A 13,877-nucleotide genomic window follows, 5' to 3' on the forward strand; every position below is an offset into this window, starting at 1 on the left:
GAATCAAAATCAAAATCAGTTGGCTGTCCTCACCTCATTCTCACAATATCCGGTAGGCCCAGGCTACAGGTTCAAAATTATGATTATGTACAGCAAGGCCAGGTTAGGCAGAAAATGACCAACATTCACTGCACTGTGGCATTCCAATGACGATAGTGTGGAAGTACATTGTACCGAGAAATAAAGGCACAGCAATACTGTACAAACAACATGCCCACAACATGCCCAGAACACATTTTGATCTTTTTTAAAAGTACTTACCTAGTAGATAGATAGACATCACAAACTTAGAAGTTCTAGAAGTAGAGGGCAGTTCTCGTTCATTTTCTGCAATCACCTGGATCGAGTGGGGCACCACAAATGGCATCATCGTCATCTGAACCACTATCAGTTGTTGACAGCAGGCCGAGCTGATGCTGTTTTCGATCATATTCACCAACTGTGCACCCTCCTCAACAAGCTGATAAAAAGAAGAAACTTTTAAAGTGAATGAAAAGCTGGCCTATGAATTATTTCACAATTGCATTTAGCAACACAGCAATCTGACACCAGGTCTAGGGCTGTCAAAGCTTGACAGGACACTGTTCTTGTCGGTGTTCGGCATGATGTTTTCATTTATAACAGCAACTGGAAGAGCAAAGAAAGCATTGCAATAAACAGTGATGAATCAAAATCAAAATCAGTCAATTCCTTGTTTGTGCTCACTGAAAAGTTTGTCATCACTTACTGACACTGGTGGTTGTATTCCACTCATACAGTCACTCCATATGATGGGCCGGCCCAGGTCTCTTGCTTGCGATCATTCTTTGTCATGTGTACTGGAATAGTTTATCCTCTATATAATGTGTCCTCCTGACTCAATATGTTCTCCATGAACAACTCTCCTCAACTACCTTAAAATTCCCTCCACCCAAAAGTACACACATATATGTGATGTCGTCTCTACATGAGCACAATGTCATAATTGTGATTCCATGACAACAGCAAGGGCAAACATGTACATTTGCATTTTTTTTCACTCAATTCGCGTGTTTTGAAAAAATGATGCAATGCAATGCATTGGTTTGTGATGAAGGAAAAACGATTACCCTTACCCCTGTATTACCTAGTCGGTTGTAAGAATTTCTGACAAAAATAAATTTCCTGGAAATTCACAAGTCCAACCAAAAATCTATAATATTCACATTCCCATGTATGAATCTCTCCTAAACACTTTGTCTACGTGTTTTTTACCAGATACAAACATGATTCCAGCAGCAGTGAAAACTCAGGTACCACATTGAATGTTCTCTTTATAGACATGATGATTGCAGGGTTGGGGATTCCCATCATCACTTTTCAAAACTTTTTCATTTTTTAAGATAGACCCCTACAACCTGCGAGAAAGTTGTTCAGAATCGAAAGGAGATCATTTTAAGCTTTAGTTCATCGAAATCGGTCTATCGGTTTAAATTTTATGAGAGTTTAAAAATTGTACACTGTTTCATTGAAATGGCATTAGTCAAAAGTAGCAGCGCCATCTGCGATCTACCGGTGGCGGGAATCGGAACTACATTACTGTAGGCAGCCATTTTGATTTTTTTGGCAGTCAGGGACAACACCCCTGGGCCAAAGTCAATGAAGGAGACCTCCGTTTAACAAAATCACCTCAATTCGTGATCACACGTGACCATACAATTAATTTATTCATCAATCCAAATGATAGTTGACCTTTCGACCCCCTATGCATATATAATAAGGTAACGTTGTATATGCATAAGGAATTGTTCCTTTCGTAGTACATTGTGTAGGCAAATATTGTGAAAATGGCCAAAATTCACAGTAGGCACGGACATAGATACGTCATAACCTATGTCTCTGCCTACTGCGAACTACTAGCGCCACTCTGGTGGTGGAGTGGTGGAAGTGGTGGAAGTTGAAACTAGAGAAAGTCACAACTAGGGAATAATGGCGCTGTAGGTCATACCGTCCATAATGACAATGAGCTGTGATTCCATGACAACAGCAAGGGCAAACTTACTTGTTGACTGAAAGATTTGCATTCCAATTGGGATCTCGCATCTCATCATCAATGAATGCGCTTGACAGGACACTGTTCTTGTCGGTGTTCGGCATGATGTTTTCATTTATAACAGCAACTGGAAGAGCAAAGAATGCATTGCAATAAACAGTGATGAATCAAAATCAAAATCAGTTGGCTGTCCTCACCTCATTCTCACAATATCCGGTAGGCCCAGGCTACAGGTTCAAAATTATGATTATGTACATCAAGGCCAGGCAGAAAATGACCAACATTCACTGCACTGTGGCATTCCAATGACGATAGTGTGGAAGTACATACATTGTACCGAGAAATAAAGGCACAGCAATACTGTACAAACAACATGCCCAGAACACATTTTGATCTTTTTTAAAAGTACTTACCTAGTAGATAGATAGACATCACAAACTTAGAAGTTCTAGAAGTAGAGGGCAGTTCTCGTTCATTTTCTGCAATCACCTGGATCGAGTGGGGCAGCACAAATGGCATCATCGTCATCTGAACCACTATCAGTTGTTGACAGCAGGCCGAGCTGATGCTGTTTTCGATCATATTCACCAACTGTGCACCCTCCTCAACAAGCTGATAAAAAGAAGAAACTTTTAAAGTGAATGAAAAGCTGGCCTATGAATTATTTCACAATTGCATTTAGCAACATAGCAATCTGACAACAGGTCTAGGGCTGTCAAAGCTTGACAGGACAGTCTTCTTGTCGGTGTTCAGCATGATGTTTTTATTAACAGCAACTGGAAGAGCAAAGAAAGCACTGCAATAAACAGTGATGAATCAAAATCAAAATCAGTCAATTCCTTGGTTGTGCTCATTGGTCTCTTGCTTGCGATCATTCTTTGTCATGTGTACTGGAATAGTTTATCCTCTATATAATGTGTCCTCCTGACTCAATATGTTCTCCATGAACAACTCTCCTCAACTACCTTAAAATTCCCTCCACCCAAAAGTACACACAGATCTGTGATGTCGTCTCTACATGAGTACAATGTCATAATTGTGATTCCATGACAACAGCAAGGGCAAACTTACTTGTTGACTGAAAGATTTGCATTCCAATTAGGATCTCGCATCTCGTCATCAATGAATGTGCTTGACAGGACACTGTTCTTGTCGGTGTTCGGCGTGATGTTTTCATTTATAACAGCAACTGGAAGAGCAAAGAATGCATTGCAATAAACAGTGATGAATCAAAATCAAAATCAGTTGGCTGTCCTCACCTCATTCTCATAATATCCGGTAGGCCCAGGCTACAGGTTCAAAATTATGATTATGTACATCAAGGCCAGGTGAGGCAGAAAATGACCAACATTCACTGCACTGTGGCATTCCAATGACGATAGTGTGGAAGTACATACATTGTACCGAGAAATAAAGGCACAGCAATACTGTACAAACAACATGCCCAGAACACATTTTGATCTTTTTTAAAAGTACTTACCTAGTAGATAGATAGACATCACAAACTTAGAAGTTCTAGAAGTAGAGGGCAGTTCTCGTTCATTTTCTGCAATCACCTGGATCGAGTGGGGCACCACAAATGGCATCATCGTCATCTGAACCACTATCAGTTGTTGACAGCAGGCCGAGCTGATGCTGTTTTCGATCATATTCACCGACTGTGCACCCTCCTCAACAAGCTGATAAAAAGAAGAAACTTTTAAAGTGAATGAAAAGCTGGCCTATGAATTATTTCACAATTGCATTTAGCAAGACAGCAATCTGACACCAGGTCTAGGGCTGTCAAAGCTTGACAGGACACTGTTCTTGTCGGTGTTCGGCATGATGTTTTCATTTATAACAGCAACTGGAAGAGCAAAGAAAGCATTGCAATAAACAGTGATGAATCAAAATCAAAATCAGTCAATTCCTTGGTTGTGCTCATTGGTCTCTTGCTTGCGATCATTCTTTGTCATGTGTACTGGAATAGTTTATCCTCTATATAATGTGTCCTCCTGACTCAATATGTTCTCCATGAACAACTCTCCTCAACTACCTTAAAATTCCCTCCACCCAAAAGTACACACAGATCTGTGATGTCGTCTCTACATGAGCACAATGTCATAATTGTGATTCCATGACAACAGCAAGGGCAAACATGTACATTTGCATTTTTTTTCACTCAATTCGCGTGTTTTGAAAAAATGATGCAATGCAATGCATTGGTTTGTGATGAAGGAAAAACGATTACCCTTACCCCTGTATTACCTAGTCGGTTGTAAGAATTTCTGACAAAAATAAATTTCCCGGAAATTCACAAGTCCAACCAAAAATCTATAATATTCACATTCCCATGTATGAATCTCTCCTAAACACTTTGTCTACGTGTTTTTTACCAGATACAAACATGATTCCAGCAGCAGTGAAAACTCAGGTACCACATTGAATGTTCTCTTTATAGACATGATGATTGCAGGGTTGGGGATTCCCATCATCACTTTTCAAAACTTTTTCATTTTTTAAGATACACCCCTACAACCTGCGAGAAAGTTGTTCAGAATCGAAAGGAGATCATTTTAAGCTTTAGTTCATCGAAATCGGTCTATCGGTTTAAATTTTATGAGAGTTTAAAAATTGTACACTGTTTCATTGAAATGGCATTAGTCAAAAGTAGCAGCGCCATCTGCGATCTACCGGTGGCGGGAATCGGAACTACATTACTGTAGGCAGCCATTTTGATTTTTTTGGCAGTCAGGGACAACACCCCTGGGCCAAAGTCAATGAAGGAGACCTCCGTTTAACAAAATCACCTCAATTCGTGATCACACGTGACCATACAATTAATTTATTCATCAATCCAAATGATAGTTGACCTTTCGACCCCCTATGCATATATAATAAGGTAACGTTGTATATGCATAAGGAATTGTTCCTTTCGTAGTACATTGTGTAGGCAAATATTGTGAAAATGGCCAAAATTCACAGTAGGCACGGACATAGATACGTCATAACCTATGTCTCTGCCTACTGCGAACTACTAGCGCCACTCTGGTGGTGGAGTGGTGGAAGTGGTGGAAGTTGAAACTAGAGAAAGTCACAACTAGGGAATAATGGCGCTGTAGGTCATACCGTCCATAATGACAATGAGCTGTGATTCCATGACAACAGCAAGGGCAAACTTACTTGTTGACTGAAAGATTTGCATTCCAATTGGGATCTCGCATCTCATCATCAATGAATGCGCTTGACAGGACACTGTTCTTGTCGGTGTTCGGCATGATGTTTTCATTTATAACAGCAACTGGAAGAGCAAAGAATGCATTGCAATAAACAGTGATGAATCAAAATCAAAATCAGTTGGCTGTCCTCACCTCATTCTCACAATATCCGGTAGGCCCAGGCTACAGGTTCAAAATTATGATTATGTACAGCAAGGCCAGGTTAGGCAGAAAATGACCAACATTCACTGCACTGTGGCATTCCAATGACGATAGTGTGGAAGTACATACATTGTACCGAGAAATAAAGGCACAGCAATACTGTACAAACAACATGCCCACAACATGCCCAGAACACATTTTGATCTTTTTTAAAAGTACTTACCTAGTAGATAGATAGACATCACAAACTTAGAAGTTCTAGAAGTAGAGGGCAGTTCTCGTTCATTTTCTGCAATCACCTGGATCGAGTGGGGCACCACAAATGGCATCATCGTCATCTGAACCACTATCAGTTGTTGACAGCAGGCCGAGCTGATGCTGTTTTCGATCATGTTCACCAACTGTGCACCCTCCTCAACAAGCTGATAAAAAGAAGAAACTTTTAAAGTGAATGAAAAGCTGGCCTATGAATTATTTCACAATTGCATTTAGCAACATAGCAATCTGACACCAGGTCTAGGGCTGTCAAAGCTTGACAGGACAGTCTTCTTGTCGGTGTTCAGCATGATGTTTTTATTAACAGCAACTGGAAGAGGCAAAGAAAGCACTGCAATAAACAGTGATGAATCAAAATCAAAATCAGTCAATTCCTTGGTTGTGCTCATTGGTCTCTTGCTTGCGATCATTCTTTGTCATGTGTACTGGAATAGTTTATCCTCTATATAATGTGTCCTCCTGACTCAATATGTTCTTCATGAACAACTCTCCTCAACTACCTTAAAATTCCCTCCACCCAATAGTACACACAGATCTGTGATGTCGTCTCTACATGAGCACAATGTCATTATTTGTGTACTGTAAGTGGTCTGCTAGTTAAAGTTAACACTCATCTCATTCTCACAATATCCGGTAGGCCCAGGCTACAGGTTCAAAATTATGATTATGTACATCAAGGCCAGGCAGAAAATGACCAACATTCACTGCACTGTGGCATTCCAATGACGATAGTGTGGAAGTACATTGTACTGAGAAATAAAGGCACAGCAATACTGTACAAACAACATGCCCAGAACACATTTTGATCTTTTTTAAAAGTACTTACCTAGTAGATAGATAGACATCACAAACTTAGAAGTTCTAGAAGTAGAGGGCAGTTCTCGTTCATTTTCTGCAATCACCTGGATCGAGTGGGGCACCACAAATGGCATCATCGTCATCTGAACCACTATCAGTTGTTGACAGCAGGCCGAGCTGATGCTGTTTTCGATCATATTCACCAACTGTGCACCCTCCTCAACAAGCTGATAAAAAGAAGAAACTTTTAAAGTGAATGAAAAGCTGGCCTATGAATTATTTCACAATTGCATTTAGCAACACAGCAATCTGACACCAGGTCTAGGGCTGTCAAAGCTTGACAGGACACTGTTCTTGTCGGTGTTCGGCATGATGTTTTCATTTATAACAGCAACTGGAAGAGCAAAGAAAGCATTGCAATAAACAATGGTGAATCAAAATCAAAATCAGTTGGCTGTCCTCACCTCATTCTCATAATATCCGGTAGGCCCAGGCTACAGGTTCAAAATTATGATTATGTACATCAAGGCCAGATTGGGTAGAAAATGACCAACATTCACTGCACTGTGGCATTCCAATGATGATAGTGTGGAAGTACATTGTACCGAGAAATAAAGGCACAGCAATACTGTACAAACAACATGCCCAGAACACATTTTGATCTTTTTTAAAAGTACTTACCTAGTAGATAGATAGACATCACAAACTTAGAAGTTCTAGAAGTAGAGGGCAGTTCTCGTTCATTTTCTGCAATCACCTGGATCGAGTGGGGCACCACAAATGGCATCATCGTCATCTGAACCACTATGAACCACTATCAGTTGTTGACAGCAGGCCGAGCTGATGCTGTTTTCGATCATATTCACCGACTGTGCACCCTCCTCAACAAGCTGATAAAAAGAAGAAACTTTTAAAGTGAATGAAAAGCTGGCCTATGAATTATTTCACAATTGCATTTAGCAACATAGCAATCTGACAACAGGTCTAGGGCTGTCAAAGCTTGACAGGACAGTCTTCTTGTCGGTGTTCAGCATGATGTTTTTATTAACAGCAACTGGAAGAGCAAAGAAAGCACTGCAATAAACAGTGATGAATCAAAATCAAAATCAGTCAATTCCTTGGTTGTGCTCATTGGTCTCTTGCTTGCGATCATTCTTTGTCATGTGTACTGGAATAGTTTATCCTCTATATAATGTGTCCTCCTGACTCAATATGTTCTCCATGAACAACTCTCCTCAACTACCTTAAAATTCCCTCCACCCAAAAGTACACACAGATCTGTGATGTCGTCTCTACATGAGCACAATGTCATAATTGTGATTCCATGACAACAGCAAGGGCAAACTTACTTGTTGACTGAAAGATTTGCATTCCAATTAGGATCTCGCATCTCGTCATCAATGAATGTGCTTGACAGGACACTGTTCTTGTCGGTGTTCGGCATGATGTTTTCATTTATAACAGCAACTGGAAGAGCAAAGAATGCATTGCAATAAACAGTGATGAATCAAAATCAAAATCAGTTGGCTGTCCTCACCTCATTCTCATAATATCCGGTAGGCCCAGGCTACAGGTTCAAAATTATGATTATGTACATCAAGGCCAGGTTAGGCAGAAAATGACCAACATTCACTGCACTGTGGCATTCCAATGACGATAGTGTGGAAGTACATTGTACCGAGAAATAAAGGCACAGCAATACAAACAACATGCCCAGAACACATTTTGATATTTTTAAAAAGTACTTACCTAGATAGATAGACATCACAAACTTAGAAGTTCTAGAAGTAGAGGGCAGTTCTCGTTCATTTTCTGCAATCACCTGGAGTGGGGCACGACCAATGGCATCATCGTCATCTGAACCACTATCAGTTGTTGACAGCAGGCCGAGCTGATGCTGTTTTCGATCATATTCACCAACTGTGCACCCTCCTCAACAAGCTGATAAAAAGAAGAAACTTTTAAAGTGAATGAAAAACTGGCCTATGAATTATTTCACAATTGCATTTAGCAACACAGCAATCTGACACCAGGTCTATAAGGCTGTGAAAGCTTGACAGGACAGTCTTCTTGTCGGTGTTCGGCATGATGTTTTCAACAGCAACTGGAAGAGCAAAGAAAGCACTGCAATAAACAGTGATGAATCAAAATCAAAATCAGTCAATTCCTTGGTTGTGCTCATTGGTCTCTTGCTTGCGATCATTCTTTGTCATGTGTACTGGAATAGTTTATCCTCTATATAATGTGTCCTCCTGACTCAATATGTTCTCCATGAACAACTCTCCTCAACTACCTTAAAATTCCCTCCACCCAATAGTACACACAGATCTGTGATGTCGTCTCTACATGAGCACAATGTCATTATTTGTGTACTGTAAGTGGTCTGCTAGTTAAAGTTAACACTCATCTCATTCTCACAATATCCGGTAGGCCCAGGCTACAGGTTCAAAATTATGATTATGTACATCAAGGCCAGGCAGAAAATGACCAACATTCACTGCACTGTGGCATTCCAATGACGATAGTGTGGAAGTACATTGTACTGAGAAATAAAGGCACAGCAATACTGTACAAACAACATGCCCAGAACACATTTTGATCTTTTTTAAAAGTACTTACCTAGTAGATAGATAGACATCACAAACTTAGAAGTTCTAGAAGTAGAGGGCAGTTCTCGTTCATTTTCTGCAATCACCTGGATCGAGTGGGGCACCACAAATGGCATCATCGTCATCTGAACCACTATCAGTTGTTGACAGCAGGCCGAGCTGATGCTGTTTTCGATCATATTCACCGACTGTGCACCCTCCTCAACAAGCTGATAAAAAGAAGAAACTTTTAAAGTGAATGAAAAGCTGGCCTATGAATTATTTCACAATTGCATTTAGCAACACAGCAATCTGACACCAGGTCTAGGGCTGTCAAAGCTTGACAGGACACTGTTCTTGTCGGTGTTCGGCATGATGTTTTCATTTATAACAGCAACTGGAAGAGCAAAGAAAGCATTGCAATAAACAGTGATGAATCAAAATCAAAATCAGTCAATTCCTTGTTTGTGCTCACTGAAAAGTTTGTCATCACTTACTGACACTGGTGGTTGTATTCCACTCATACAGTCACTCCATATGATGGGCCGGCCCAGGTCTCTTGCTTGCGATCATTCTTTGTCATGTGTACTGGAATAGTTTATCCTCTATATAATGTGTCCTCCTGACTCAATATGTTCTCCATGAACAACTCTCCTCAACTACCTTAAAATTCCCTCCACCAAAAAGTACACACAGATCTGTGATGTCGTCTCTACATGAGCACAATGTCATAATTGTGATTTCATGACAACAGCAAGGGCAAACATGTACATTTGCATTTTTTTTCACTCAATTCGCGTGTTTTGAAAAAATGATGCAATGCAATGCATTGGTTTGTGATGAAGGAAAAACGATTACCCTTACCCCTGTATTACCTAGTCGGTTGTAAGAATTTCTGACAAAAATAAATTTCCCGGAAATTCACAAGTCCAACCAAAAATCTATAATATTCACATTCCCATGTATGAATCTCTCCTAAACACTTTGTCTACGTGTTTTTTACCAGATACAAACATGATTCCAGCAGCAGTGAAAACTCAGGTACCACATTGAATGTTCTCTTTATAGACATGATGATTGCAGGGTTGGGGATTCCCATCATCACTTTTCAAAACTTTTTCATTTTTTAAGATAGACCCCTACAACCTGCGAGAAAGTTGTTCAGAATCGAAAGGAGATCATTTTAAGCTTTAGTTCATCGAAATCGGTCTATCGGTTTAAATTTTATGAGAGTTTAAAAATTGTACACTGTTTCATTGAAATGGCATTAGTCAAAAGTAGCAGCGCCATCTGCGATCTACCGGTGGCGGGAATCGGAACTACATTACTGTAGGCAGCCATTTTGATTTTTTTGGCAGTCAGGGACAACACCCCTGGGCCAAAGTCAATGAAGGAGACCTCCGTTTAACAAAATCACCTCAATTCGTGATCACACGTGACCATACAATTAATTTATTCATCAATCCAAATGATAGTTGACCTTTCGACCCCCTATGCATATATAATAAGGTAACGTTGTATATGCATAAGGAATTGTTCCTTTCGTAGTACATTGTGTAGGCAAATATTGTGAAAATGGCCAAAATTCACAGTAGGCACGGACATAGATACGTCATAACCTATGTCTCTGCCTACTGCGAACTACTAGCGCCACTCTGGTGGTGGAGTGGTGGAAGTGGTGGAAGTTGAAACTAGAGAAAGTCACAACTAGGGAATAATGGCGCTGTAGGTCATACCGTCCATAATGACAATGAGCTGTGATTCCATGACAACAGCAAGGGCAAACTTACTTGTTGACTGAAAGATTTGCATTCCAATTGGGATCTCGCATCTCATCATCAATGAATGCGCTTGACAGGACACTGTTCTTGTCGGTGTTCGGCATGATGTTTTCATTTATAACAGCAACTGGAAGAGCAAAGAATGCATTGCAATAAACAGTGATGAATCAAAATCAAAATCAGTTGGCTGTCCTCACCTCATTCTCACAATATCCGGTAGGCCCAGGCTACAGGTTCAAAATTATGATTATGTACAGCAAGGCCAGGTTAGGCAGAAAATGACCAACATTCACTGCACTGTGGCATTCCAATGACGATAGTGTGGAAGTACATACATTGTACCGAGAAATAAAGGCACAGCAATACTGTACAAACAACATGCCCACAACATGCCCAGAACACATTTTGATCTTTTTTAAAAGTACTTACCTAGTAGATAGATAGACATCACAAACTTAGAAGTTCTAGAAGTAGAGGGCAGTTCTCGTTCATTTTCTGCAATCACCTGGATCGAGTGGGGCACCACAAATGGCATCATCGTCATCTGAACCACTATCAGTTGTTGACAGCAGGCCGAGCTGATGCTGTTTTCGATCATGTTCACCAACTGTGCACCCTCCTCAACAAGCTGATAAAAAGAAGAAACTTTTAAAGTGAATGAAAAGCTGGCCTATGAATTATTTCACAATTGCATTTAGCAACATAGCAATCTGACACCAGGTCTAGGGCTGTCAAAGCTTGACAGGACAGTCTTCTTGTCGGTGTTCAGCATGATGTTTTTATTAACAGCAACTGGAAGAGGCAAAGAAAGCACTGCAATAAACAGTGATGAATCAAAATCAAAATCAGTCAATTCCTTGGTTGTGCTCATTGGTCTCTTGCTTGCGATCATTCTTTGTCATGTGTACTGGAATAGTTTATCCTCTATATAATGTGTCCTCCTGACTCAATATGTTCTTCATGAACAACTCTCCTCAACTACCTTAAAATTCCCTCCACCCAATAGTACACACAGATCTGTGATGTCGTCTCTACATGAGCACAATGTCATTATTTGTGTACTGTAAGTGGTCTGCTAGTTAAAGTTAACACTCATCTCATTCTCACAATATCCGGTAGGCCCAGGCTACAGGTTCAAAATTATGATTATGTACATCAAGGCCAGGCAGAAAATGACCAACATTCACTGCACTGTGGCATTCCAATGACGATAGTGTGGAAGTACATTGTACTGAGAAATAAAGGCACAGCAATACTATACAAACAACATGCCCAGAACACATTTTGATCTTTTTTAAAAGTACTTACCTAGTAGATAGATAGACATCACAAACTTAGAAGTTCTAGAAGTAGAGGGCAGTTCTCGTTCATTTTCTGCAATCACCTGGATCGAGTGGGGCACCACAAATGGCATCATCGTCATCTGAACCACTATCAGTTGTTGACAGCAGGCCGAGCTGATGCTGTTTTCGATCATATTCACCAACTGTGCACCCTCCTCAACAAGCTGATAAAAAGAAGAAACTTTTAAAGTGAATGAAAAGCTGGCCTATGAATTATTTCACAATTGCATTTAGCAACACAGCAATCTGACACCAGGTCTAGGGCTGTCAAAGCTTGACAGGACACTGTTCTTGTCGGTGTTCGGCATGATGTTTTCATTTATAACAGCAACTGGAAGAGCAAAGAAAGCATTGCAATAAACAATGGTGAATCAAAATCAAAATCAGTTGGCTGTCCTCACCTCATTCTCATAATATCCGGTAGGCCCAGGCTACAGGTTCAAAATTATGATTATGTACATCAAGGCCAGATTGGGTAGAAAATGACCAACATTCACTGCACTGTGGCATTCTAATGATGATAGTGTGGAAGTACATTGTACCGAGAAATAAAGGCACAGCAATACTGTACAAACAACATGCCCAGAACACATTTTGAACTTTTTTTTTGGCCCGTGCGCTAGTCATGACTTCGTACAAGCTAAGCAGCAAGTACAGCCATCACATCATCTGTGCTATAAGGCAATGAGTCGGCACAAAGTACACAATGCATGTTTTTACTTTTACTTACTGAGTTTTTTAGGTGATAAACACGGACACTGTATACATGTATAAGCATGTACATTCATTTACATGGATGTAAGACTACTGTGTAGCGACGAAGCGGTATCATGCTTAGGCTTTCGGCCTATATTACTCCCTGTGTTCGTACTTTATGAATGTCCACACCATCATATTCCAATTGTCCAGTCTCCTAACAATCTTTTGAAAGTAGTTAGATGAAAATCTGTCCAGTTTTGGTTCCACAATGACCCAATTTGTGTCACGAAATTTTCGATTATAATCCAACATGGCGGCATTTTCATAAAAGTGCAAGCCCAGATGGGGCGATACTAAATGCCGACCAATCATGACCAATCACGACCAATCAATAATCATGACCAACACTTCAAAAACAGGGTATATGTGGTTTAAAACCACTAAGTTAGTAATGGATATCTGATATTATGCTTCTGAAGAATACCATGAGTTTCAGTCATTTTTGGGGGTCATGTTTTTGAGTTATTTTGCTTGTTTAAATTAACATGTTTTGACATCACTAATCACTTTCATTCATTTGTGACTTCTGTGTGATTTAAACTAGGAGTGTACCTACAGGTAGAAGATAGTGTGGACCAACCCTAGCGGAACAAAACTATGACTAAACGGGGAGGGAATGATTAAATTTGATTTAAATAATTTTGGACTGAAATAATTAAGTGAATTAATTGCTCTTCTAAAATGATATTAAACGTAAGGTTGCTTGCAGAATATTTAAATGAAGTGCTGAAAACAGTGTTATGGTGCACTTGGACACCTATCTGGACACTTGGACACCTATCTGGACACTTGGACACCTATTTGGACACTTGGACACCTATTTGGACACTTGGACACCTATCTGGACACTTGGACACCTTTTCGTGTCATTTTGTTCGGAAAATTTTATATCCCTACTACATATAATAAATACATCGATGTTGTGGGGGGGGGGGGGTGTACGAGAGGGCCACCTTTACGTT

The 13,877-nt window shown here is 40.1% G+C and overlaps 1 protein-coding gene across 10 annotated transcripts; it reads right to left on the minus strand.

Moving 5' to 3' along the window:
• Positions 1–267: 267 nt before the first annotated feature.
• LOC135483434 (uncharacterized) lies at positions 268–13,748 on the minus strand. Of its 10 annotated transcripts, none has more exons than XM_064764369.1 (16): positions 12,887–13,214; positions 12,122–12,320; positions 11,243–11,441; positions 10,823–10,940; positions 9,064–9,262; positions 8,194–8,385; positions 7,794–7,911; positions 7,126–7,334; positions 6,473–6,671; positions 5,594–5,792; positions 5,174–5,291; positions 3,492–3,690; positions 3,083–3,200; positions 2,425–2,623; positions 2,021–2,138; positions 268–460 (listed from the first exon to the last, which is right to left on the minus strand). In XM_064764369.1, exons 3-5 carry the CDS (start codon positions 11,409–11,411, stop codon positions 9,235–9,237), a joined length of 315 nt encoding a protein of 104 aa, XP_064620439.1. In that variant the 5' UTR covers positions 11,412–11,441; positions 12,122–12,320; positions 12,887–13,214; the 3' UTR covers positions 268–460; positions 2,021–2,138; positions 2,425–2,623; positions 3,083–3,200; positions 3,492–3,690; positions 5,174–5,291; positions 5,594–5,792; positions 6,473–6,671; positions 7,126–7,334; positions 7,794–7,911; positions 8,194–8,385; positions 9,064–9,234. The 10 variants fall into 10 exon arrangements, with proteins under 10 accessions (XP_064620439.1, XP_064620444.1, XP_064620441.1 ...); XM_064764370.1 differs by lacking the exon at positions 268–460 and adding an exon at positions 518–818; XM_064764374.1 differs by lacking the exon at positions 3,083–3,200 and having other exon boundaries at positions 12,887–13,748.
• Positions 13,749–13,877: the final 129 nt, after the last annotated feature.

Source organism: Lineus longissimus, chromosome 2 (genome assembly GCF_910592395.1).
Source record: "Lineus longissimus chromosome 2, tnLinLong1.2, whole genome shotgun sequence".
NCBI classification, from domain to species: Eukaryota; Metazoa; Nemertea; class Pilidiophora; order Heteronemertea; family Lineidae; genus Lineus; species Lineus longissimus.

Bases quoted from the DNA above. Each gene is read 5' to 3' on its own strand.
- LOC135483434 (XM_064764374.1), bottom strand. From the start codon at position 2,593: ATGATCGAAAACAGCATCAGCTCGGCCTGCTGTCAACAACTGATAGTG. The intron at 2,139-2,424 runs GTAAGTACTTTT...TTGCTCTTCCAG, and splicing joins GATGTCTATCTATCTACTAG to TTGCTGTTATAAATGAAAAC. The intron at 461-2,020 runs GTAAGTTTGCCC...TCTTTTTATCAG, and splicing joins GCAAATCTTTCAGTCAACAA to CTTGTTGAGGAGGGTGCACA.